The sequence below is a fragment of the Oncorhynchus tshawytscha genome, linkage group LG04, assembly GCF_018296145.1.
Source record: "Oncorhynchus tshawytscha isolate Ot180627B linkage group LG04, Otsh_v2.0, whole genome shotgun sequence".
In the NCBI taxonomy this organism is placed as follows: domain Eukaryota; kingdom Metazoa; phylum Chordata; class Actinopteri; order Salmoniformes; family Salmonidae; genus Oncorhynchus; species Oncorhynchus tshawytscha.
This window is the reverse complement of record NC_056432.1, coordinates 24,047,741-24,073,210: the sequence shown is the minus strand read 5'-3', so window position 1 is coordinate 24,073,210 and position 25,470 is coordinate 24,047,741. Positions and strand designations below refer to the sequence as shown.

General features: G+C 41.3%; 1 protein-coding gene across 2 annotated transcripts; it reads left to right on the top strand.

Moving 5' to 3' along the window:
- Positions 1-245: 245 nt before the first annotated feature.
- Positions 246-21,684, top strand: LOC112248382 (calcium-binding protein 1). Of its 2 annotated transcripts, none has more exons than XM_024417343.2 (7): positions 246-1,264; positions 19,021-19,051; positions 19,166-19,309; positions 19,418-19,527; positions 19,657-19,731; positions 19,839-19,911; positions 20,456-21,684. In XM_024417343.2, the coding sequence occupies exons 1-7, from the start codon at positions 563-565 to the stop codon at positions 20,479-20,481; spliced, it is 1,161 nt and encodes a 386-aa protein (XP_024273111.1). In that variant the 5' UTR covers positions 246-562; the 3' UTR covers positions 20,482-21,684. The 2 variants fall into 2 exon arrangements, with proteins under 2 accessions (XP_024273111.1, XP_024273112.1); XM_024417344.2 differs by lacking the exon at positions 246-1,264 and adding an exon at positions 18,764-18,883 and having other exon boundaries at positions 20,456-21,682.
- Positions 21,685-25,470: the final 3,786 nt, after the last annotated feature.

Sequence of the window (25,470 nt, the reverse complement as noted above, 5' to 3'; positions counted from 1 at the left end):
AAATATTTGATTAATTGAGATAAAAACTACTGCCTTGGAACTTTCAAAAAATGGTGGAGGTATCCATAGTTATTATCTGCATTCATTTTGAAGTTTTGCCCTCTCTGTTTAAATCAATAGAGATGTAGCCTACCATAGCTGGCAACCGAGAGATGGGCATTTACATTTACTGCTGAATTATGACCCATTCCAATTGAAGACAGCATAGCCTACCGCAATCATTTATGAGCACGGTGTTTGGTCCTCCCACAATAGAACACGCACGGTAAATTCAGGGTTCCAGGGACGTTCACATTAGTGACAGGATGACGCGACGTGAACATCGTGCTCTCTCTCATCACTATGATTTTGGTTACGCGTCTGCGCGCGCCCTGCATCAGCGGCCGGGCCACATAGCAATCAGGTGGTAAAATGCAACTTTTAAGGATAGCTTTTGAAGGCAGCTATGGTGTTGTTGTTACCTTACGAGGGCGGACAATATGAGAAAATGACATATTTGATGGGTAACTAAACGGCATTGAGTAGGTTAACCGGATGAAACGAGACTAGAAGCAAGACAATCATGAGCTCCTCTTTTCCCAAATCCGAATCCAAGACCTCATTGCTGAAATCTTCCTCGGCAAGCGGAAGATCGACACACTTCCCTGAACGTACGACAGGAACCGACCGAAATCATCATCATCATCACCACCGTCCAGCTGCAAGTCAAGTGAGCAGCAATGCCGCAGAGGAGTCTTTCTGGTCGGCAGAGTGCGACGTTACTGCGAGGAGACCCCTGTGCCACCCCTCGCTCCTCGGTACCCGGAATAGGGCGACGACCCGAGCTAGTAAGAGCCAGCCCCACGCCCCACATGGCAACGTTCCCGCCGCCCACTCCCAGGATGACCCATCTGAGCAACATGGTGTGGTTCGAGGTGTGAGAGAACGCTGCAAGTCATCCAAGCATCACCGACACCACCGGAAAACGACCCGGGACGACCAGCCAGCTGCACAACACCACAGCCACACTCACCCTACCCGTTTAGACCCCAGAATAGGCATGCAGCCCCACTCAGACTGCAAAGACGACACCGCGCTCTTGTTTGAATCGAGGGACCATACAAGGGCCAGTTCGTCTGCTAGCGTGGATGCCAGCATCCCGTCCCCAGCTTCCTCCTCGCCTATCCCCGTATCCAGCCGATCCTCTCACCGCTCTCGAAGGTCCAGCGCAGCATCTTGTGAATCTGACTTTTTGCGGCCAATTCTCAACTCGGTTTTTGGACAGGTAAGACCCTTGCCTAAAACATAATACACATTAAATTGTTCATTAAAATAATTCCTTAATTATGAAAAATAGTAATTCACTTGCAATCACAAATTATAGGCTAAGCTTCTTCAAATAGTTTCATAATCAATAAGGCCTATTTAGCCTAGTAATGTAGGCTATTTCTTAAGAGGGAGAAAGCCTACCATTATCAGAGTATTGATCTCAGCTAGAGGTAGTAGTCTGAATGTAATTGATAGTGCATGAAAACTATAGTATTTGAGGGTCACATTACTGTCTTGTAGTGGAATCGTACAACCATTGAATATGCCTGGCTCACTGAGCCCAGTAAATCAATGACATTATTAATGGATGAGCTTGTCTCTGAAAGCACAGAGGGCTTCAGTGAGTCTTCTTATTAGAGCTCCTATGTTAATGAACTGTGAAAAGGGAACCATATAGGCTGTCCTCATTGTACATTTCACATAAAATTATCCATAAATGTAATGGCCACATTTGGTGCACAAATTGTTATCCTCACATGTACCATGATGTCACAGGTGATTTAGCCTTATGTTCCAGATTTCTCTGCCTCTGTAATATTCACAGCTACACACATTGCCATATAAAGCCATGTCTCGATTGATGGTTTCTCAGCATGGATGTACAGTAGTAGGCCTACACATTGGAATGAGAGAGGCAGAAGAGAGAGAGAGAGAGAGAGAGAGATACAGAGTAGAACGCTTCTGAAGTGTCCATTTGTATGACACTGAAATCAATGTGATTTGCATATTCATAAATACATTGATTTAAAAATATATAACTATCTTTTTTGTATTTTGCTGTTTGAAGGTAGCCTAGTTACGTTGAAGGTAGCCTAGTCACTTTGAAGTATCTCGTCACGATGAAAGGATGTTAGATGTTCCTCACAGATGTCACTGCGCTCCGAACAGGTGTTTTCCAAACATGTGCTGGATGTGTTTATAGATATTCAAATTATTGCCCAGAAATAAATAGCCAATTATTATTCATGCACAGAGCTTAATCTCCATAGTGACATAGGCCTTCACATAGGCATATCTAAACACCAGTAAATCGACTATCTATAGCTCAAGCAATTGTTTTAGGATGGTTGTGTAAATGTCAAAATATGTCAACTACCGTTGATGCTTATAAGCCACATGGAATACAGTAGTAACTAGAGGTCGACCGATTAATCGTAATGGCCAATTAATTAGGGCCGATTTCAAGTTTTCATAACAATCAAAAATCTGTGTTTTTTTACACCTTTTATTTAACTAGGCAAGTCAGTTAAGAACACATTCTTATTTTCAAGGAACGGTGGATTAACTGCCTTGTTCAGGGGCAGAACGACAGCTTTATACCTTGTCAGCTCGGGGATTCAATCTGGCAACCTTACGGTTAACTAGTCCAACGCTCTAACCACCTGATTACATTGCACTCACGAGGAGCCTGCCTGTTACACGAATGCAGTAAGAATCCAAGGTAAGTTGCTAGCTATCATTAAACACATCTTATAAAAACAATCAATCAATCATAATCACTAGTTAACTAAACATGGTTGATGGTATTACTAGTTTATCTAGCGTGTCCTGCGTTGCATATAATCGATGCGGTGGCATTCGCAAAAAAGGACTGTCGTTGCTCCAACGTGTACCTAACCATAAACATCAATGCCTTTCTTAAAATCAATACACAAGTATATATATTTTAAACCTGCATATTTAGTTAATATTGCCTGCTATCATGAATTTATTTTAACTAGCAAAAATGGTGTCACTTCTCCTGCAACAGAGTCAGGGTATATGCAGCAGTTTGGGCCGCCGAGCTCATTGCAAACTGTGAAGACTATTTCTTCCTAACAAAGACAGCCAACTTCGCCAAACAGGGGATGATTTAACAAAAGCGCATTTGCGAAAAAAGCACAATCGTTGCACGACTGTACCTAACCATAAACATCAATGCCTTTCTTAAAATCAATACACAGAAGTATATATTTTTAAACCTGCATATTTAGCACAAATAAATCCAGGTTAGCAGGCAATATTAACCAGGTGAAATTGTGTCATTTCTCTTGCGTTCATTGCACGGAGAGTCAGGGTACAGTGCCTTGCGAAAGTATTCGGCCCCCTTGAACTTTGCAACCTTTTGCCACATTTCAGGCTTCAAACATAAAGATATAAAACTGTATTTTTTTGTGAAGAATCAACAACCAGTGGGACACAATTATGAAGTGGAACGACATTTATTGGATATTTCAAACTTTTTTAACAAATCAAAAACTGAAAAATTGGGCGTGCAAAATTATTCAGCCCCCTTAAGTTAATACTTTTTAGCGCCACCTTTTGCTGCAATTACAGCTGTAAGTCGCTTGGGGTATGTCTCTATCAGTTTTGCACATCAAGAGACTGAAACTTCAAACATAAAGATATAAAACTGTATTTTTTTGTGAAGAATCAACAACAAGTGGGACACAATCATGAAGTGGAACGACACTGACACTGACTCAACTCCAGCCACTTTAATAATGGGAATTGATGGGAAATGATGTAAATATATCAATAGCCACTTTAAACAATGCTACCTTATATAATGTTACTTACCCTACTTTATTCATCTCATATGCATACGTATATACTGTACTCTATATCATCGACTGCATCCTTATGTAATACATGTATCACTAGCCACTTTAACTATGCCACTTTGTTTACATACTCATCTCATATGTATATACTGTACTCGATACCATCTACTGTATCTTGCCTATGCTGCTCTGTACCATCACTCATTCATATATCCTTATGTACATATTCTTTATCCCCTTACACTGTGTATAAGACAGTAGTTTTGGAATTGTTAGTTAGATTACTTGTTGGTTATTACTGCATTGTCGGAACTAGAAGCACAAGCATTTCGCTACACTCACATTAACATCTGCTAACCATGTGTATGTGACAAATAAAATTTGATTTGATTTATTGGATATTTCAAACTTTTTTAACAAATCAAAAACTGAAAAATTGGGCGTGCAAAATTATTCAGCCCCTTTACTTTCAGTGCAGCAAACTCTCTCCAGAAGTTCAGTGAGGATCTCTGAATGATCCAATGTTGACCTAAATGACTAATGATGATAAATACAATCCACCTGTGTGTAATCAAGTCTCCATATAAATGCACCAGCACTGTGATAGTCTCAGAGGTCCGTTAAAAGCGCAGAGAGCATCATGAAGAACAAGGAACACACCAGGCAGGTCCGAGATACTGTTGTGAAGAAGTTTAAAGACGGATTTGGATACAAAAATATTTCCCAAGCTTTAAACATCCCAAGGAGCACTGTGCAAGTGATAATATTGAAATGGAAGGAGTATCAGACCACTGCAAATCTACCAAGACCTGGCCGTCCCTCTAAACTTTCAGCTCATACAAGGAGAAGACTGATCAGAGATGCAGCCAAGAGGCCCATGATCACTCTGGATGAACTGCAGAGATCTACAGCTGAGGTGGGAGACTCTGACAACAATCAGTCGTATATTGCACAAATCTGGCCTTTATGGAAGAGTGGCAAGAAGAAAGCCATTTCTTAAAGATATCCATAAAAAGTGTCGTTTAAAGTTTGCCACAAGCCACCTGGGAGACACACCAAACATGTGGAAGAAGGTGCTCTGGTCAGATGAAACCAAAATTGAACTTTTTGGCAACAATGCAAAACGTTATGTTTGGCGTAAAAGCAACACAGCTCATCACCCTGACCACACCATCCCCACTGTCAAACATGGTGGTGGCAGCATCATGGTTTGGGCCTGCTTTTCTTCAGCAGGGACAGGGAAGATGGTTAAAATTGATGGGAAGATGGATGGAGCCAAATACAGGACCATTCTGGAAGAAAACCTGATGGAGTCTGCAAAAGACCTGAGACTGGGACGGAGATTTGTCTTCCAACAAGACAATGATCCAAAACATAAAGCAAAATCTACAATGGAGTGGTTCAAAAATAAACATATCCAGGTGTTAGAATGGCCAAGTCAAAGTCCAGACCTGAATCCAATCGAGAATCTGTGGAAAGAACTGAAAACTGCTGTTCACAAATGCTCTCCATCCAACCTCACTGAGCTCGAGCTGTTTTGCAGGGAGGAATGGGAAAAAATTTCAGTCTCTTGATGTGCAAAACTGATAGAGACATACCCCAAGCGACTTACAGCTGTAATCGCAGCAAAAGGTGGCGCTAAAAAGTATTAACTTAAGGGGGCTGAATAATTTTGCACGCCCAATTTTTCAGTTTTTGATTTGTTAAAAAAGTTTGAAATATCCAATAAATGTCGTTCCACTTCATGATTGTGTCCCACTGGTTGTTGATTCTTCACAAAAAATACAGTTTTATATCTTTATGTTTGAAGCCTGAAATGTGGCAAAAGGTCGCAAAGTTCAAGGGGGCCGAATACTTTCGAAAGGCACTGTATATGCAACAGTTTGGGCTGCCTGGCTCGTTGCAAACTAATTTGCCAGAATTTTACGTAATTATGACATAACATTGAAGGTTGTGCAATGTAAACAGGAATATTTAGACTTATGGATGCCACCCGTTAGATAAAATACGTAACGGTTCCGTATTTCACTGAAAGAATAAACATTTTGTTTTCAAGATGATAGTTTCCGGATTCGACCAAATTAATGACCTAAGGCTCGTATTTCTGTGTGCTATTATGTTATAATTAAGTCTATGATTTGATAGAGCAGTCTGACTGAGCGATGGTAGACACCAGCAGGCTCGTAAGCATTCATTCAAACAGCACTTTTGTGCGTTTTGCCAGGAGCTCGTCGCTGTGCTTCAAGCATTGTGCTGTTTATGACTTCAAGCCTATCAACTCCCGAGATTAGGCTGGTGTAACCGATGTGAAATGTCTAGCTAGTTAGCGGGGTGTGCGCTAATAGCGTTTCAAACGTCACTCACTCTGAGACTTGGAGTAGTTGTTCCCCTTGCTCTGCATGGGTAACGCTGCTTCGAGGGTGGCTGTTGTCGATGTGTTCCTGGTTCGAGCCCAGGTAGGAGCGAGTAGAGGGACGGAAGCTATACTGTTACACTGGCAATACTAAAGTGCCTATAAGAACATCCAATAGTCAAAGGTATATGAAATACAAATTGTATAGAGAGAAATAGTCCTATAATTCCTATAATAACTACAACCTAAAACTTCTTACCTGGGAATATTGAAGACTCATGTTAAAAGGAACCACCAGCTGTCATGTTCTCATGTTCTGAGCAAGGAACTTAAACGTTAGCTTTCTTACATGGCACATATTGCACTTTTACTTTTCTTCTCCAACACTTTGTTTTTTGCATTATTTCAACCAAATTGAACATGTTTGATTTTTTTATTTGAGGCTAAATTTATTTTTATTCATATATTAAGTTAAAATAAGTGTTCATTCAGTATTGTTGTAATTGTCATTATTACAAATAAATAAATTAAATTGGCCGATTTAATCGGTATCAGCTTTTTTTGGTCCTCCAATAATCAGTATCGGTATCGGCGTTGAAAAATCATAATTGGTCTGTCACGTCCTGACCATAGATATTATATTTTGGTTAGGTCAGGGCGTGACTAGGGTGGGTACGCTAGTTTTTGTATTGTCTAGGATTTTTTGTATGTGTAGGGTTTTTGTAGGTCTAGGTGATTTGTATGTCTATGGTGGCCTGATATGGTTCCCAATCAGAGGCAGCTGTTTATCGTTGTCTCTGATTGGGGATCATGTTTAGGTAGCCATTTCCCTTTGGTGTTTGTGGGATCTTGTCTATGTGTAGTTGCCTGTCAGCACTCATTTGTATAGCTTCACATTTCGTTTTGTTATTTTGTTAGTTTGTTCAGTGTTTCATTCTTTAAATAAATAAGAATGTACGCATACGACGCTGCGCTTTGGTCCGATCCTTATAACGAACGTGACATGGTCGACCTCTAGTAGTAACTACATTCAGGCATTATAATGACACTTTACGCTAGAGGACACTGATAATGTATTAGTATTGCTCAAAATTAAACATGATTAGATCAGAAAACATTCCTATATTTGTGAATGATTTGTGTCCCTGCTCTGTAAACATAGTAATGTGCTGGTGCTGACCCTTCTGCAGACTGGGGTACTTAGTGTTCATTAAGAGGAAGTTGGTATTGGTCTGTCATTGGGAGTGTGCGGCATCATGGAATGGGCTCTTGACTTTGTGGATCACTCTTGACTTGTATGGTGATGGTGTGTTTTGATATGCTATGCCTCATACTTTGGTTATAATCTATTCAATAAGTGTCCTGCGGATTAGGTGGAGTATATTATGTGTTCTCAATGTTTAATTAGTTTCCTTTTGTGTTTTTGCTGAGCGTTTGCAAACTGAAGCTTTGGTGCTTCTAACAATGAAGTCAGTGGGTCTTTGTGACAACCCTCAGCTCAGCAGTCAATCTATTTCCATATTTGTTTTTTCTCTCGTGTGTTTTCCCTGTCATCTGTGAGTCAGTCAGGAAGTGTGTGCCAGTGAAACATAAGCGCAATATGAATCAGCTCTTTATGACACGTTAATTGAGAGGTGGTGAGACACAGGGAGAAGCGTAACACATCTTCTATTAGATCCCAATGTAGCATGTGTTATAAGACACAATGTTTCTGAGACAAATAAAGCAGCCATCTCATTCTACCTAGTTGCTTTTTTTTCTTACAGACTACCGGTACAACAGAATGTTCCAAAATTAATCCAATACTCCAATGTCCCCCCCCCCCTCCATGGTTTTCTCTCCCTCCCCTTCCATGACGTTCTCTGTTCATTTGGCTCTGTATCTGTTAGGTCAGTGTGACCTTGTCATTGTCTACAGAGTGGTGGAGTTGGGAGGGGGAGAGCCAGGTGACAGTTGAGCAGAAAAATGTATTCATCTCCGGTGTACCTGTACATTTACAATTAATTATTTACAGGCACAATTAAAGGAACTGTGTCATTTTATAGTCAGTTCCATCTAGAGCTTAAAACCAGGTGTGAAATTGAACAGAGTTTGATGTGTACTGTTTACATGTGGATGTGCATGCGTACACATTTGCATGATGCTAACATGATGCAAGCAAACCAAAGAATGGCTCTGATCAGATGTGTGATGTGTTCTGAAGTTCACCATGACTCTGAGAAAGAGTGCTACATTAGCTAAATATGCTCCTACCAAGATTAATCATCACCTGAGAGAGAGAGAGAGTGCGAGGGAGGAAGGTTATATCAGAGATTTTGTACAAATAACTTACACCATCTGCGTGTTTCACTGTCATCCAACGTGTCAGCCAATTCTCATTGCCTGTCTCCCAAAGTAGCTGCATATTTAGCTGGTTTTACATTTATAGCCTATTGATGAACAATTTAAGGAAATGGCACAATAAATGAGTGGGGCATGTTGTATTTGTCTCACAGTGATAACTGTGATATCAATGGCAGTGCAACCAACCGTAGTGCAAATTGCCCCCTCTGATACGCCTGAAAGACAAAATTATTGAGGTGTAGCGGTCTACTACTTTATTCATCAGTACTATAACAGTCAGGGATCATTTTCATGGCTTGGCAGTTGAGAGAAAGTGGAATTAAAAACACTCAATGGCACAGCAGTATATAATAATCCATTAATTAAACCATTAATTACTATTAGTCCCACCTAAACCTGCACTTAACGCAGGGTAAAAACATTGTTACAAATACTTTTGCCAATTTCCCTGCATATTATCCTCATTTTGTTATATATTTGCTTAACATTGTTGATGTTGTTTAGTCAAGCTTGCATTCTTTATATGTGCCAGAAAATGGTATCCTGCCGCTTTTAGACAGATGTGCCTTTTTTTAAACACCTGCTGCCCCCTAAATATCTCTGCACAACCTTCCTGCTGATTAGAATCCTGTATGTTTGTGTAGGTAATGGAATGTGTCATGTGTTTTGAGAGAGACGGAAGGAGACTATGTGGGTAAAGGATCGGCATCTTCTCTCTGCATGATTTGTTTCAGCTTGTGCATTTCATGGGAAAGTTGGATCTACCTCCCCCTTTCCCCCTTTTCCATCTCTTGTTCTCCCCCTCCCTCCCTCCCTCCCTCCCTCCCTCCCTCCCTCCCTCCCTCCCTCCCTCCCTCCCTCCCTCCCTCCCTCCCTCCGTCCGTCCGTCCGTCCGTCCGTCTCCGTCCGTCCCTCCCTCCCTCTCCCTCCCTCCCTCTGTCCTTCTCTCTCCCTCTCTTTTACTGTTTTTGTTGGTCCTGTCACTGTCGTTTCCACTTTCGTTAGGTGCTAAGCAGCTCAGCTCTCTCTCACAATAATTCTTACACTCTACCTCAAATCAAATGTTGTCACATGCGCCGAATACAATGTGTAGACCTTACCTTGAAATGCTTACTTATAAGACCTTAACCAACAATGCAGTTTTAAGAAGAAAAAAAAGTTAAGAAAATATTTACAAACTAAACTATAGTAAAAGAAAGTAACACAATAAAATAACAATAACATGGCTATATACAGGGGGTACCGGGTCAATGTGTGTGGGGGGGGGGGTAAAGGTTAGTCGAGGTAATTGAGGTAATATGTACATGTACACTACCGTTCAAAAGTTTGGGGTCACTTAGAAATGTCCTTGTTTTTTAAAGAAAAGCTATTTTTTTGTCCATTAAAATAACATCAAATTGATCCGAAATACAGTGTAGACATTGTTAATGTTGTAAATGACTATTGTAGCTGGAAACGGCAGATTTTTTATTGAATATCTACACGTGTTCCAATGGCAAGTTGTGTTAGCTAATCCAAGTTTATCATTTTAAAAGGCTAATTGATCATTAGAAAACCCTGTTAGCACAGCTGAAAACTGTGGTTCTGATTTTAAAGAAGCACTAAAACTGTCCTTCTTTAGACTAGTTGAGTATCTGGAGCATCAGCATTTGTGGGTTTGATTACAGGCTCAAAATGGCCAGAAACAAATAATGGTCTTCTGAAACTCGTCAGTCTATTCTTGTTCTGAGAAATGAAAGCTATTCCATGTGAGAAATTGCCAAGAAACAGAAGATCTCGTACAACGCTGTGTACTACTCCCTTCACAGAACAGCGCACACTGGCTCTAACCAGAATAGAAAGAGGAGTGGAAGGTCCCGGTGCACAACTGAGCAAGAGGAGAAGTACATTAGAGTGTCCAGTTTGAGAAACAGAAGTCCTCAACTGGCAGCTTCATTAAATAATACCCGCAAAACACCAGTCTCAACATCAACAGTGAAGAGGTGACTCCGGGATGCTGGCCTTCTAGGCAGAGTTGCAAAGAAAAAGCCATATCTCAGACTGGCCAATAAAAATAAAAGATTAAGATGGGCAAAAGAAAACAGACACTGGACAGATGTAGATTGGGAAAAAGTGTTATCGACAGACTAATCTAAGTTTGAGGTGTTCGGATCACAAAGAAGAACATTCGTGAGACGCAGAAAAAAAATGAAAAGATGCTGGAGGAGAGCTTGACGCCATCTATCAAGCATGGTGGAGGCAATGTGATGGTCTGGGGGTGCTTTGGTGGTGGTGAAGTGGGAGATGTGTACAGGGTAAAAGGGATCTTGAAGAAGGAAGGCTATCACTCCATTTTGCAACGCCATGCCATGCCATACTCTGTGGATGGCACTTAATTGGAGCCAATTTCCTCCCACAACAGGACAATGACCCAAGCACAGCTCAAAACTATGCAAAAACTTTTGAGGGAAGAAGCAGTCAGCTGGTATTTTGTCTATAATGGAGTGGCCAGCACAGTCACCGGATATCAACCCTATTGAGCTGTTGTGGGAGCAGCTTGTCCGTATGGTACGTAAGAAGTGCCAATCAAGCCATTCCAATTTGTGGGAGGTGCTTCAGGAAGCATATGGGGTGAAATCTCTTCAGATTACCTCAACAAATTGACAACTAGAATGTCAAAGGTCTGCAAGGCTGTAATTGCTGCAAATTGAGGATTATTTGATGAAAGAGAAGTTTGAAGGACACACTTATTAATTCAATTAAAAATCATTATTTATAACCATGTCAACATCTTGACTATATTTCCTATTCATTTTGCAACTCTGTTGATGTATGTTTTCATGGAAAACAACGACATTTCTAATTGACCCCAAACTTTTGAACGGTAGTGTAGGTAGAGGTAAAGTGACTATGCATAGATAATAAACAGCGAGTAGCAGCAGCATGAAAAAAAAAATGAGGGGTCAATTCAATTAGTCCGGGTAGCCATTTGATTAACTGTTCAGCAGTCTTGTGGCTTGAGGGTAGATGCTGTTAAGGAGCCATTTGGACCTAGACTTGGCGGTCCTGTACCGCTTAGCATGCGGTAGCAGAGAACAGTCTATGACTTGGGTGGCTGGAGTCTTTGACCATTTTTAGTGCCTCTGACACCACCTGGTATACAGGTAGGTCCTGCATAGGAAGCTTGGCCCCAGTGATGTATTGGGCTGTACACACTACCCTCTGTAGCGCATTGCGGTCAGATGCCGACCAGTTGTCATACCAGGCAGTGATGCAACCAGATGCTCTTGATGGTGCAGCTGTAGAACCTTTTGAGGATCTGAGTACCCATGCCAAATCTTTTCTGTCTCCTGAGGGGGAATAGGCATTGTCGTGCTCTCTTCACGACTGTCTTGGTGTGTTTGGACCATGATAGTTTGTTGGTGATGTGGACACCAAGAATCTTGAAGCTCTCGACTTCTATCCACATGGCTCTACCTCAAACCTGTGTTAACTCTCCTCTCCTCCAAGCCCTCTCAGAAAGACCCTTGTGGTCTTTTTAAGTCTGGTGCAAACCCTTGTTTTCTACCATTGGGAACTGTGTAAAATGTTCTTTTAGAATCCTCTCCAAAAAGGTAAGGTTGTATTTAATGTGATGCACTGTAGCCAGGGTTGAGGAGTAATTGATTACATGTAATCAGTGACATGTAATCTGATTATAAAATACTGTAACTGTACGGATACGTTACCAGAAAAAAATATTGAAATCAGATTACATATACATTTGAAAAAGTAAATTATTACTTCTTGGATTACTTTTAAATTCAGAAAGGATATTTGCGAGAGAAAAAAAACATTATGACACTTTTCTGTTTTATTAATGACATTCAATTCAGCATTGAAAAGTCAGAGACCGCAATGATGACACACCAAATGCATTTGATGGATCCTTTTTGTGTTCTTTGAATGCCTCTTTAGGGTAAAGTAGTCTGAAGTAATCAGATTACGTTACTGAGTTTTGGTAGTCCAAAAGTTACATTACTGATTACAATTTTGGACAGGTAACTAGTAACTGTAACAGATTACATTTACAAAGTTACCTACCCAACCCTGACTATAGCGCATGTGCTCTACCTCTGCAGCTGTCTATCCTCTATGTCTTGTGTCTGTTCCCATGTGCTGGACTATTTCACAATTTGTACAAAATGCTGTACAGAGATATGCTAATTGGAAAAGTGATTAAATGTGAAAGTTTTTTTTACTGCACCTAATTTGTAGAACTGCCTTTACTACTGTGTGGTGTATTTAGGAACATTTATATTTACAGTTGGAGTGTGAAACTGTTGCTCTGATGAGGATACATTATTTTGTTACTATCCACTGCTTATTGTGTTTTAATCTACCACCTGACAATTATGTCAAATATACAGTACCAGTCAAACGTTTGGACACACCTACTCATTCCAGGGATGTTCTTTATTTTTTATTATTTTCTACATTGTAGAATAATAGTGAAGACATCAAAGCTATGAAATCACACATATGGAATCATGTAGTAACCAAAAAAGTGTTATAACAAATCAAAATATATTTTATATTTCAGATTCTTCAAAGTAGCCACCCTTTGCTTTGATGACAGCTTTGCACATTCTTGGCATCCTCTCAACCAGCTCAACCACCTGGAATGCATTTCAATTAACAGGTGTGCCTTGTTAAAAGTTAATTTGTGGAATTTCTTTCCTTCTTAATGCGCCAATCAGTTGTGTTGTGACAAGCTAGTGGTGGTATACAGAAGATAGCCCTATTTGGTATAAGACCAGAGCTGTACTCATACTAACCGCACTAACCATACTATTTGCGACGTAGTATGCTTATTGGTCATTGTATGGATATTGTTAGTATGCCAAAAGTTCACGCATGTCGTACTAAATTTGCCAAAATACGAAGTATACAAGCAGCGGACACTCAATCCATGCTTTAAGGGCCCATAATGCAATTCTTCAGAAAATGGACGTAGCTTCACATTTTTAGATTTGAAGAAAATGGTGGAAAATATGCAGCCAATGTCCGATGAGAGTGGTTACAAATGCATTGCTTTAACTAATTATGTCAAATTTTAAGAAAATATTAAGCAATGGAATAAAGAAATTACTTTTCAAATAAGTTAGGTTACACGTTATGTTGGCTGACCATTTGTTAGCTATGCTATCCTTATGAAACGCATAGCATTACAGAAGTATGTACCGGTATGTTAGCTAGTTACCTAGTTGGCTAATACATCAAACTTGCCAAGCAGTATATTAACTATATGCTAAATAACTACCCAACATGTATTGACTTGATTATTCACGTAATTCTTAGCTAAGTGTTGTGCGTTCTCAATGGACATTGTTAATTCTGGCTATCTACTCCGATTTCATAGTGTCAGAGTGTCAGAGTCAGAGTGTCTGTAAAAGTTGCCAAAAAAAGAGTAATTAAATTGTATCCAGCAGCACAGTTACAGTCACCAACAATCTGGATAACATGAAAACAGCCTAACCAGCTCTGCTAGGGTGAGTAAAATGGTCAGAGTGAGGTGCATTGTGGAGGTCAGGTCTCATTTGTGTCTGGAAGTAGCTAGCTTGGGTGCTTGACTGCCGTTGTAAGGTCAGAATGCTCGGATCACTAACCCTACTCCTCGGCCAGAGCAAAACGCTCTGAATTTACGAATGCCCAGAGCGCTCTCTGGCACTCCAGATTTGAATTTACGAACACACTCAACATCATAAAATGTCTAGCTTGTCATTTGTTATGCAAACAAGCTAGCAAGAGGTTGCATAGCAACACCATCAACTTCCGGTTAACAGGCGAATCGCTAGTATGCTCAACTGAAACGATACTGTTCCTTTACAGTATACTAAAATGAAATAATAGTATATAGTATATACTCATTAAGTATGTTGTATACAGTATGTTATTATGGGTATTCAAACACCGCTCAAGACCATAGTTTGTCAAGAACAGCTGAAATAGGCAAAGAGAAACAATAGCCCATCATTACTTTAAGACATGAAGGTCAGTCAATCGGGAAGATTTCAAGAACTTTGGAAGTTTCTTCAAGTGCAGTCGCAAAAACCATCAAGCTTTATGATTAGACTGGCTCTCATGAGGATCGCCACAGGAAAGGAAGACCCAGAGTTACCTCTGCTGCAGAAGATAAGTTCAAATCAAATCAAAGTGTATTTGTCACGTGTGCCGAATACAACAGGTGTAGACCTTACAGTGAAATGTTTACTTACAGGCTCTAACCAATAGTGCGGAAAAATAAAAAATAGATAAAAACGGTGTGTGTGTAGGTAAGTAAAGAAATAAACAACAGTAAAAAGACATTTGAAAATAACAGTTGCAAGGCTGTATACAGACACGTGTTAGTCAGGCTTATTGAGGTAGTATGTGCATGTAGGTATGGTTTAAGTGACTATGCATATATGATGAACAGAGAGTAGCAATAGCGTAAAAATAGGGGTTGGCTGGTGGTGGGACACAATGCAGATAGCCCGGTTAGCCAATGTGCGGGAGCACTGGTTAGTCTGGCCAATTGAGGTAGTATGTACATGAATGTATAGTTAAAGTGACTATGCATATATGATAAACAGAGAGTATCAGCAGCGTAAAACAGGGGTTCACAGAATTCAAGTAACAGACACATCTCAACATCCACTGTTCAGAGGAGACTGTGTGAATCAGGCCTTTATGGTCGAATTGCTGGAAAGAAACGACTACTAAAGGACACCAATAATAAGAAGAGACTTGATTGGGCCAAGAAACACGAGCATTGGACATTAGACCAGTGGAAATCTGTCCTTTGGTCTGATGAGTCCAAGTTTGAGATTTTTGGTTCCACCCGCCGTGTCTTTGTGAGATGCAGAGTAGATGAACGTATGATATTTGCATGTGTGGTTCCCACGGTGAAGCATGGAGGAGTAGGTGTGATGGTGTGGGGGTACTTTGCTGGTGGTACTGTCAGTGATTTATTTAGAATTCAAGGCACACTTAACCAGCGTGGCTACTACAGCATTCTGCAGTGATACGTCATCCCATCTGGTTTGCGCTTGGGTGGGACTGTCATTTGTTTTTCAACAGGACAATGACGCAAAGCACACCCCCAGACTGTGTAAGGGCTATTTGACCAAGCAGAGTGATGGAGTGCTGCATCAGATGACCTGACCTCCACAATCACCTGACCTCAACCCAATTGAGATGTTTTGGGATGAGTTGGACCACAGTGTAAAGGAAAAGCAGACAACAAGTGCTCAGCATATGTGGGAACTCCTTCAAGACTGTTAGAAAAGCATTCCTCATGAAGCTGGTTGAGAGAATGCCAAGAGTGTGCAAAGCTGTCATCAAGGCAAATGGTGGCTTCTTTGAAGAATATATAATATATTTTGATTTGTTTAACACTTTTTTCATTACTGAATGATTCCATATGTGTTATTTCATAGTATTCTACAATGCAGAAAATTAACAAGTAAAAATAAAGAAAAACCCTTGAATGAGTAGGTGTGTCCAAACTTTTGACTGGTACTGTATTACTAGAAGAAGAACAAGTCACTTGTCATTGATTTATTACATATACAGTAAAGTTCATAACAGTTTGTAGACTGTAGAGCTCTTCATCTGTGTAAATTTGTTTACAAAGCGATGAAGAGTATTTTTATACTGTTTGTCTACTCATGACAGGCCACGTTTTTACCATTATATTTCACTCATGACAGCAAAACATTTTTGGGGACATCTACTACATCTACTACTTTCACAATGCCTCTTACCATGACTATTTATACCTATGGCCTGCCTCTTGAAACATGCTCCGACCATTTGTGCCAAGTGAAGTCTTTGGCACAAATGGTCGGTCTTGGGCATCAGTGTAGAATGATGGACAGATCCAGGTTCTAGTTGCAGATCCAGGTTCTAGAAGCAGATCCAGGTTCTAGTAGAGGATTAAGAGTTAAATGGAATACACGTGTGAGTGCAGTCCTAGTTCACTGAAAGAAAGTATCTTCTCTTCCATCTATTCTCTGCCTTTCATCCACTAGTCTTTCTCACCTTCCCCCATGTGTGTGTGCTTACTGTCGTTTTGACAGTGTATAGGTCTCAAGTGTCAGTCTACATGATGTGACCAGTAAACTGTTATGATGAAAGAATGGAAAGTTGTCCCCACTTTTTTATTGATGTGGATATAAAGTCCCTCCACCCCTTTCTTTTACGCCCTCTCTCTCTCTCTCTTGTTCTCTCTCTCTCCCCCTCTCTGTCTCAAACACACACACACTAAAACATTCACATTCAGAACACATTTTACTGACAGCAAGTGTGACGTTACTGATAACAAGCACTGTAAAAGTCTCCACTGATGTGCCAACAGGCTTGCTAACAGACCCCATCCCGCTGGCAGCATTAGCAGATCTACTATAACTATTGCAATCAGTCATGTTTGCTGTGTGAAAGGTTTATGTAAAAAAAAAATCACTTTAATAAATTAGGAAGTGGGAGTAGGATGAATGGGAGTAATTTATTAAACAGGAGAGGGCTTTTGGGTGTGAAAGCTGTCGATAATTCCTGCTAGACTAGCATAAAGGAAATTTGATAAAAAAAGTAGCAAGCAGCACAAGCTACTGACTGATAAGTATTACAACATGACTGCAGCATGACATAATTAACAGGTCAAAAGGTAGGGTCCTAAACACATTGAGCAGGTCGTTCATATGAAAGGATATTATGCACTACAGCCCTTACAATGTTTGTTTTTTCTATCAGATTTATTTGACAAGGCATGTGGATTTTTGAGAAATTAGAGACTCACTGACGCTATACACGTCAAATTGACTTGCTACTCCCTCTCAACTCTACCTCTGAGTTCATTCTGTCCCGAAGCTGCTGGAGACTACGCGTCTCTAACACTGTCTCTGTCCCCCTATACCCAAACCCCCCTGGCCCCCCTGGAAAGCTGGTCCAGGAAGACAGGAGGCAGTACAGAGGTGGTGCAGTCCTGTGATGAAAGGGGCCTCCCCATTTGAGGGGCCTATCAGGAGCCGCTCATAACCCTAGCACAAAACTGCGCTCTCATTCACAACATTATGGGGCCCACCTGCATCTTCCTGCTCAAGAGCCAGGCCGATATCAGGCAGGCTGTAAGTAAGTCTGGACACACACAAACACATATGCACTGAATATACCAAAAATTAAGAACACCTTTCTAATTATGAGTTGCACCCCCTTTTGCCCTCAGAACAGCCACAATTCGTCTGGCATGGTCTCTACAAGCTGTCGAAAGCATTTCACAGGGATGCTACCCCATATTGACTCCAATGCATCCCACAGTTGTGTCAAGTTGCCTGAATGTCCTTTGGGTGGTGGACCATTCTTGATACATATGGGAAACTGTTGAGCATGAAAATCCCAGGAGCATTGTAGTTTCTTGACACAAACCTGTACGCCTGACACCTACTACCATACCCCGTTCAAATGCACTTACATGTTTTGTGTTGCCCATTCACAGTATGAATGGCACACATACACAATCTATGTGTATTATCTCAAGGCTTAAAAATCCTTCTTTAACCTGTATCCTCCGCTTCATCTACACTGATTGATGTGGATTTAACAAGTGACATCAAAATGGGATCATAGCTTTCACCTGGAATCACCTGGTCAGTCTATGTCATGGAAAGAGCAGGTGTTCTTAATGCTTTGTATACTTTGTGTGTGTGTGTGTGTGTGTGTGTGTGTGTGTGTGTGTGTTAAATGTAACCAGACATGATGTGTTTGGCAGATAAAGTACAAATATGTGGATGAGACCGCAAACAGGGACTTACCTACCTGGGGCTACTGTACTCCTTGGTCGACCCTCTTTCTTTTACATTATATGTTTGTGTTGTGACTGATGTCAAAAGAAACCCCTGCAGTTTGTTCCATTATTGGATTAATTTAGGATTCTGATGGCCGTTTGATGTTTAACCAAATGTATTTCTTCAGGCCACTGTGTTTACACTTCTCCCTGCAGATTAACCCCTAAGGGTTCTGGGATATGTCTCTCTCTCTCTCTCTCTGTCCTCTATATCCTTTAAAGGTTGCTTTCATTATAAGCAAGAGCTGAAAAAAAGAACATAGCTGCATTCCTTGCAGACTGAAAGACATGCGTTTCCCGGTTGTGCTCTGTCTCTGATGACGCTGGGAGCAGTCTGAATGGGAGTCATTAAGATGTTTGAAAACATTCCAGTGACTATATAGCTATTGTCCCTTGCTTGAGTTCCACCAGAATAGATAGAGGATTATCATGGCGCAGACCGCAGATTCACCTTTTGAAGTCGCTATGTTCCTGGGATTGTTAACATCAGATAGTGTAGGAATATAATATGATGGACTTTGACAATTGTTATCTCTAAACAACTTAATCATAATCTTTATTTATTAATTGTTAATAACTTAATTTTATTTGAAGTTCTGATTACACTGACACTGTCTTCTTTGCCCCAATAGGACAGAGACCTGAGGCCAGAGGAGATTGATGGTAAGTTGTTTTTCATGAATGTTCCTGTGCTTGTCTCTCTGTAGTTGCGTCTCTGGTAGTGGCATGAGTTTTCAGATTACAGGAGAGTAATCTTTCTCTGTGTTCTCTCTGCAGAGTTGCGGGATGCTTTTAAGGAGTTTGATAAGGACAAAGATGGTTTCATCAGCTGTAAAGACCTGGGAAACTGTATGAGAACCATGGGATACATGCCTACTGAAATGGAGTTGATAGAACTGAGCCAACAGATCAACATGAATTGTAAGAGTGTGCCCTAGTCTAGATATTTGCAGTACAGGTGCATTACACCATGGTTTGCTAATTCCCTCCACTAACATGTTCTCCCTTGTTCCTTCTCTTTTTGGCAAGTGGGAGGTCATGTTGACTTTGAGGATTTTGTGGAGTTGATGGGCCCCAAACTTCTTGCTGAAACTGCAGATATGATTGGTGTAAAAGAACTGAGAGATGCCTTCAAAGAGGTGAGAAACTGGATTGCCAGAGAGAGGGAGGAGAGGGTGATTACGGAGAAAAGTAGTTATATTGCCTGTCGGTCTAATATTTCATGCTCTGGATTATGAATGTGATCATTTGTTTTTTCCCTCATGAAGTTTGACACCAATGGTGATGGAGCGATAAGCACATCTGAGCTGAGAGAAGCCATGAGGAAGTTGCTGGGACAACAGGTGAGGTTACAGAATGAAGTCTGTCTGAGCAGCTTAATCGATGTATGCATCACTACTAAAAACTTTGTTTTACACACACGTATTCCTCCTTTGTTACTGGACTGTAGGTTGGCCACAAGGACTTAGAAGATATCCTGAGGGACATCGACTTGAATGGTGATGGGCATGTTGACTTTGAAGGTAAGCTGATGCAGAGTTTATTTATCTATACCAACAGAATAATAAAATCACAGACAATATTGTAATAGCTAGAGATTTTGCTATTCATGCTGTGTGCAAGCTAGTCTTCAGATAATGGGACAGGAGTGCTTCATAAACGCTTGATGTCAACTGGTCTTCCTTACTCTTCAATTTCATGATATTTCTTTCCTTTTATCCACTTTCTGGCAAAGCTTCAAATAGCTTTGACATTTGCAAATGGCCTGTTTCAACCATGTAAGGAAAATGTGGTCTCCTCCTGTGTTTTCCTTATAACAGCGAGAACACAATCCCTATACCCCAATCCTTAAACTGGTAAATGCATTATGATACAGTATTCAATATGTCTGTCGGCTGCAGACAACTATGGGGCCCCACTGGTCACTGTGACTCAAATATAGATGTGCAGTAACATATGATACTGTCGACTTTCACACGGTCTGAATGTCCTATGCATATTTTAACACACACACACACACAGACTGAACTTCTAATATTTGACAGGTCTTATCCTCTCTTTTTACAGAGTTTGTACGAATGATGTCCCGCTGAGAGGAGGAATGGTCGATATGGCTTCAAGTGAATTATTCTGAATGTGAACCTCGGCCCCTTTGTCATCATCATTGAATGAGCAAAACGGAGTAAATACTTGGACCCCTGAGCTATCTTTTCCTGAGAAAAACTGGAATTAAAACCCTTACCTCTAAGTAGAAACGGAAGACCACAGTACTGCTCAAAATAGTGTTCTTCCCTAAAAGCCCCACATTCCAACTTAGACAGGTTCTACTGTAGCTTACAGACTGACCCGCTAATGGTTTCTGCACTATTAACCCTCCACGAACTGTATACACTTGTGTGTAGCCTGCTGTTTAGGCAAGTTTTGTTTCTCAACCTTTAAATGGCAATATTACTTGTGACTACTGATATGTTCTTCAAGTTTGAGTAATAGAGTGAGAAAAGCAGAGTCTTATTTGTGTGTGTGTTTGTCACTGTGATCTTTTGTGAGGTGATCACTGTGTTTACCCAGCACCATAAAAGCACCAGATCCTCTCTAATGCACTGGGTTTATGGGACAAGCAAGAGCTAAGAGGACCTCAGCAAACACGCTTTTCCCAGATCTGGAAAATAGTAGCTTTTCTTCACATTTGTGTGCAGTGCATAAACATGATGGTTTATGTGTACAGTATCTTGTCTGTCTGTCTGTCTGTCTGTCTGTCTGTCTGTCTGTCTGTCTGTCTGTCTGTCTGTCTGTCTGTCTGTCTGTCTGTCTGTCTGTCTGTCTGTCTGTCTGTTGGTACAGTTTGACAAATAAATTGCAGAGTCCTAGATGGTCATTGTGCTGTTTTTATGCATGCCAGAGACAAACCTAATTTTAAATATAGTATTATCTGTATGGGTGTGACAGTAAATGTAATACACTGTCTAATGTATATAGTAGGCCACGCAATCTACTAAAAATAAATGTATACTTGTGAACCTGTTTTTTTTTTCCAGTGTTGCAATAAGTCCCAGGGAAATAGCTATATGGTGTGAAGCCAGGAAAGAAGAGACAGATTGAACTATTGCAATACCAGACAAACATGTAAAGGGCCCATACTAGGGGCTTCTGTGAAGTGAAGAAGTGTCTCACAAGGACATTGGACTGATACATCAAACCTTCCTTTTCATTGTTTGCATATGGATAAACAATACAGAGCAATAGGCCTAGACCATTCTGGGCTCAAACAATATCCACATTTAAGAAAATATTCAAATAGATATGGCTAAAGGCCGACCTTGACAGAACAGAAATTATTTGTAGACTTCAGTTACTAAAGATCAAATCAAATCAAAATCAAATCAAATCAAATTTTATTTGTCACATACACATGGTTAGCAGATGTTAATGCGAGTGTAGCGAAATGCTTGTGCTTCTAGTTCCGACAATGCAGTAATAACGAGCAAGTAATCTAACTAACAATTCCAAAAAAAACTACTGTCATACACAGTGTAAGGGGATAAAGAATATGTACATAAGGATATCTGAATGAGTGATGGAACAGAGCAGCATAGGCAAGATACAGTAGATGATATCGAGTACAGTATATACATATGAGATAAGTATGTAAACCAAGTGGCATAGTTAAAGTGGCTAGTGATACATGTATTACATAAGGATGCAGTCGATGATATAGAGTACAGTATCAACGTATGCATATGAGATGAACAATGTAGGGTAAGTAACATTATATAAGGTAGCATTGTTTAAAGTGGCTAGTGATATATTTACATCATTTCCCATCGATTCCCATGATTAAAGTGGTTGGAGTAGAGTCAGTGTCATTGACAGTGTGTTGGCAGTAGCCACTCAATGTTAGTGGTGGCTGTTTAACAGTCTGATGGCCTTGAGATAGAAGCTGTTTTTCAGTCTCTCGGTCCCAGCTTTGATGCACCTGTACTGACCTCGCCTTCTGGATGGCAGCGGGGTGAACAGGCAGTGGCTCGGGTGGTTGATGTCCTTGATGATCTTTATGGCCTTCCTGTAGCATCGGGTGGTGTAGGTGTCCTGGAGGGCAGGTAGTTTGCCCCCGGTGATGCGTTGTGCAGACCTCACTACCCTCTGGAGAGCCTTACGGTTGAGGGCGGTGCAGTTGCCATACCAGGCGGTGATACAGCCCGCCAGGATGCTCTCGATTGTGCATCTGTAGAAGTTTGTGAGTGCTTTTGGTGACAAGCCAAATTTCTTCAGCCTCCTGAGGTTGAAGAGGCGCTGCTGCGCCTTCCTCACGATGCTGTCTGTGTGAGTGGACCAATTCAGTTTGTCTGTGATGTGTATGCCGAGGAACTTAAAACTTGCTACCCTCTCCACTACTGTTCCATCGATGTGGATGGGGGTGTTCCCTCTGCTGTTTCCTGAAGTCCACAATCATCTCCTTAGTTTTGTTGACGTTGAGTGTGAGGTTATTTTCCTGATACCACACTCCGAGGGCCCTCACCTCCTCCCTGTAGGCCGTCTCGTCGTTGTTGGTAATCAAGCCTACCACTGTTGTGTCGTCCGCAAACTTGATGATTGAGTTGGAGGCGTGCATGGCCACGCAGTCGTGGGTGAACAGGGAGTACAGGAGAGGGCTCAGAACGCACCCTTGTGGGGCCCCAGTGTTGAGGATCAGCGGGGAGGAGATGTTGTTGCCTACCCTCACCACCTGGGGGCGGCCCGTCAGGAAGTCCAGTACCCAGTTGCACAGGGCGGGGTCGAGACCTAGGGTCTCGAGCTTGATGACGAGCTTGGAGGGTACTATGGTGTTGAATGCCGAGCTGTAGTCGATGAACAGCATTCTCACATAGGTATTCCTCTTGTCCAGATGGGTTAGGGCAGTGTGCAGTGTGGTTGAGATTGCATCGTCTGTGGACCTATTTGGGCGGTAAGCAAATTGGAGTGGGTCAAGGGTGTCAGGTAGGGTGGAGGTGATATGGTCCTTGACTAGTCTCTCAAAGCACTTCATGATGACGGATGTGAGTGCTACGGGGCGGTAGTCGTTTAGCTCAGTTACCTTAGCTTTCTTGGGAACAGGAACAATGGTGGCCCTCTTGAAGCATGTGGGAACAGCAGACTGGTATAGGGATTGATTGAATATGTCCGTAAAGAGACGTTTTCATGGTACCAGGACACAACAATGGTGCGCGAATGACTGGCTGGCTGGAACAGAACAAGTTGTCATGGCAACTGTCTCGCTCCTCCACCTGGATCCGCAGGAACGGCGCAACATCTCTCTTCTTTGTTCCCTACCGTCTGTCTGGACTGGACCCAAAATCCACACGGGCTCCATCGTGTGGTAAATGTCTAGAATACATTTTGTTTTGAGTTCTTGATGTTCTCAATTTTCGAAACTAAAGAGATGCACGAGATAAAACTGTCTCATCGTTAGCATACAGCTAGCTACACAGCACTTTAAAAAAAAAAAGTCAGGTGAGGGTTCTTTCATCATAGTGTTCGCTGTATGCATATTGTGTGTGAATTGTGTTGTGTGTATTGCTGAATTGTCATCTGTTGATATGATTATGTAGGCTACAGGTTGTGTTTTGCTAGTGACAACATATCGGCATGGTCTGTGGTTGATCAAAACCCAGGGCACAGTTTCTAAACCAGTGGTCACCAGTGGTTCGATAACGGCAGACCAGGGAGATTTGTGGCTAAATCGAGTGCGCCTACTCTGCTGGCCAATCGGATAGCTCACATCACCGTGCCTACAAGCTTCCAAGACAGGAAGACCCCGGTGACAGAAAAGTTTGATACTAGCCAACGTGAGAATTCATAACTTTTACAACCATGTTCAGATAAATACTTTTAAAGAATACAGTTGCTGTTTATATGAGTGAGTTAATGACAAAGTTTTGACTCTAGCCACAAAATTAAGGAAATTAGAGGGGGGGGGGGTAGAGTCTAGAGTAAAATACTTTCTATAGAACCAACTTCACGTTCACATAGGCAACCGAAATTAATAATTAATGTGTGTGTGTTATATTAAACATAGAGGAGGGAGAAAATGTAGCAAGCAATAAACATTTCAGAACAACTGCTAGTCGGCAGTTGTCAATTTTCTTGCCTGCCGAAATTCCCCCCTTCTATTTTGGAACTGCAAGGCCTAGCAGACTTCAGAATAATTTTGGTAACTCATGTTGACCAGTCGTGTGTGCCACAGAGAGTATTTGACTCTAGCCACAAAATTAAGGAAATTAGAAGGGGGTCTAGAGGCTAGAGTCAAATACTTTGTGGCACACATCAGAGTCATATACTTTCTATAGAACCAACTTCACCAACTTCAGGATAAGCAACCGGAATTAATCATTAATGTATGTGTGTTATATTAAATATAGACGAGGGAGTAAAATGTAGGCAAGCAATAAACATTTCAGAACAACTACTAGTCGAATACGACATGGGAGAGATGACGAATTTTGGCAAAGAAATGTATTGATAGACTAATACACTTGAAACAAATAGCCAAACCGAAAACTGCAGATATTACTAGTGCCTCCCCGCGATCAAACCGAAATGAATAAATCAAATGAAACGCAGCCTACCATGATCAGAAAAATCCCAACTAGCAAACGAGTCACAGCAATATATGTGTGTGTGTGGGGGGGGTAAATTTGAGGTAAAATGTACATGTATGTAGGGGGTAAGTGACTGCATAGATAATGAACAGCGAGTAGCAGCAGCGTAAAAAAATAAGGGGGGGGGGTGCAAATAGTCTGGATAGCCATTTAATTAACTCTTCAGCTGTTTTATGGCTTGGGGGTAGAAACTGTTAAGGAGCCTTTTGGACCTAGACATGGCATTCTTCTCGACTGTCTCGGTGTGTTTGGACCATGGTAGTTTGTTGGTGATGTGGAACTTGAAGCTCTCGACCTACTCCACTACAGCCCCGTCGATTTGAATGGGGGTGTGTTCTGCCCTCCTTTTCCTGTAGTCCACAATCAGCTCCTTTGTCTTGATCACATTGAGGGAAAGGTTGTTGTCGTCTCTGACCTCCTCCTTATAGGCTGTCTCATCGTTGTCGG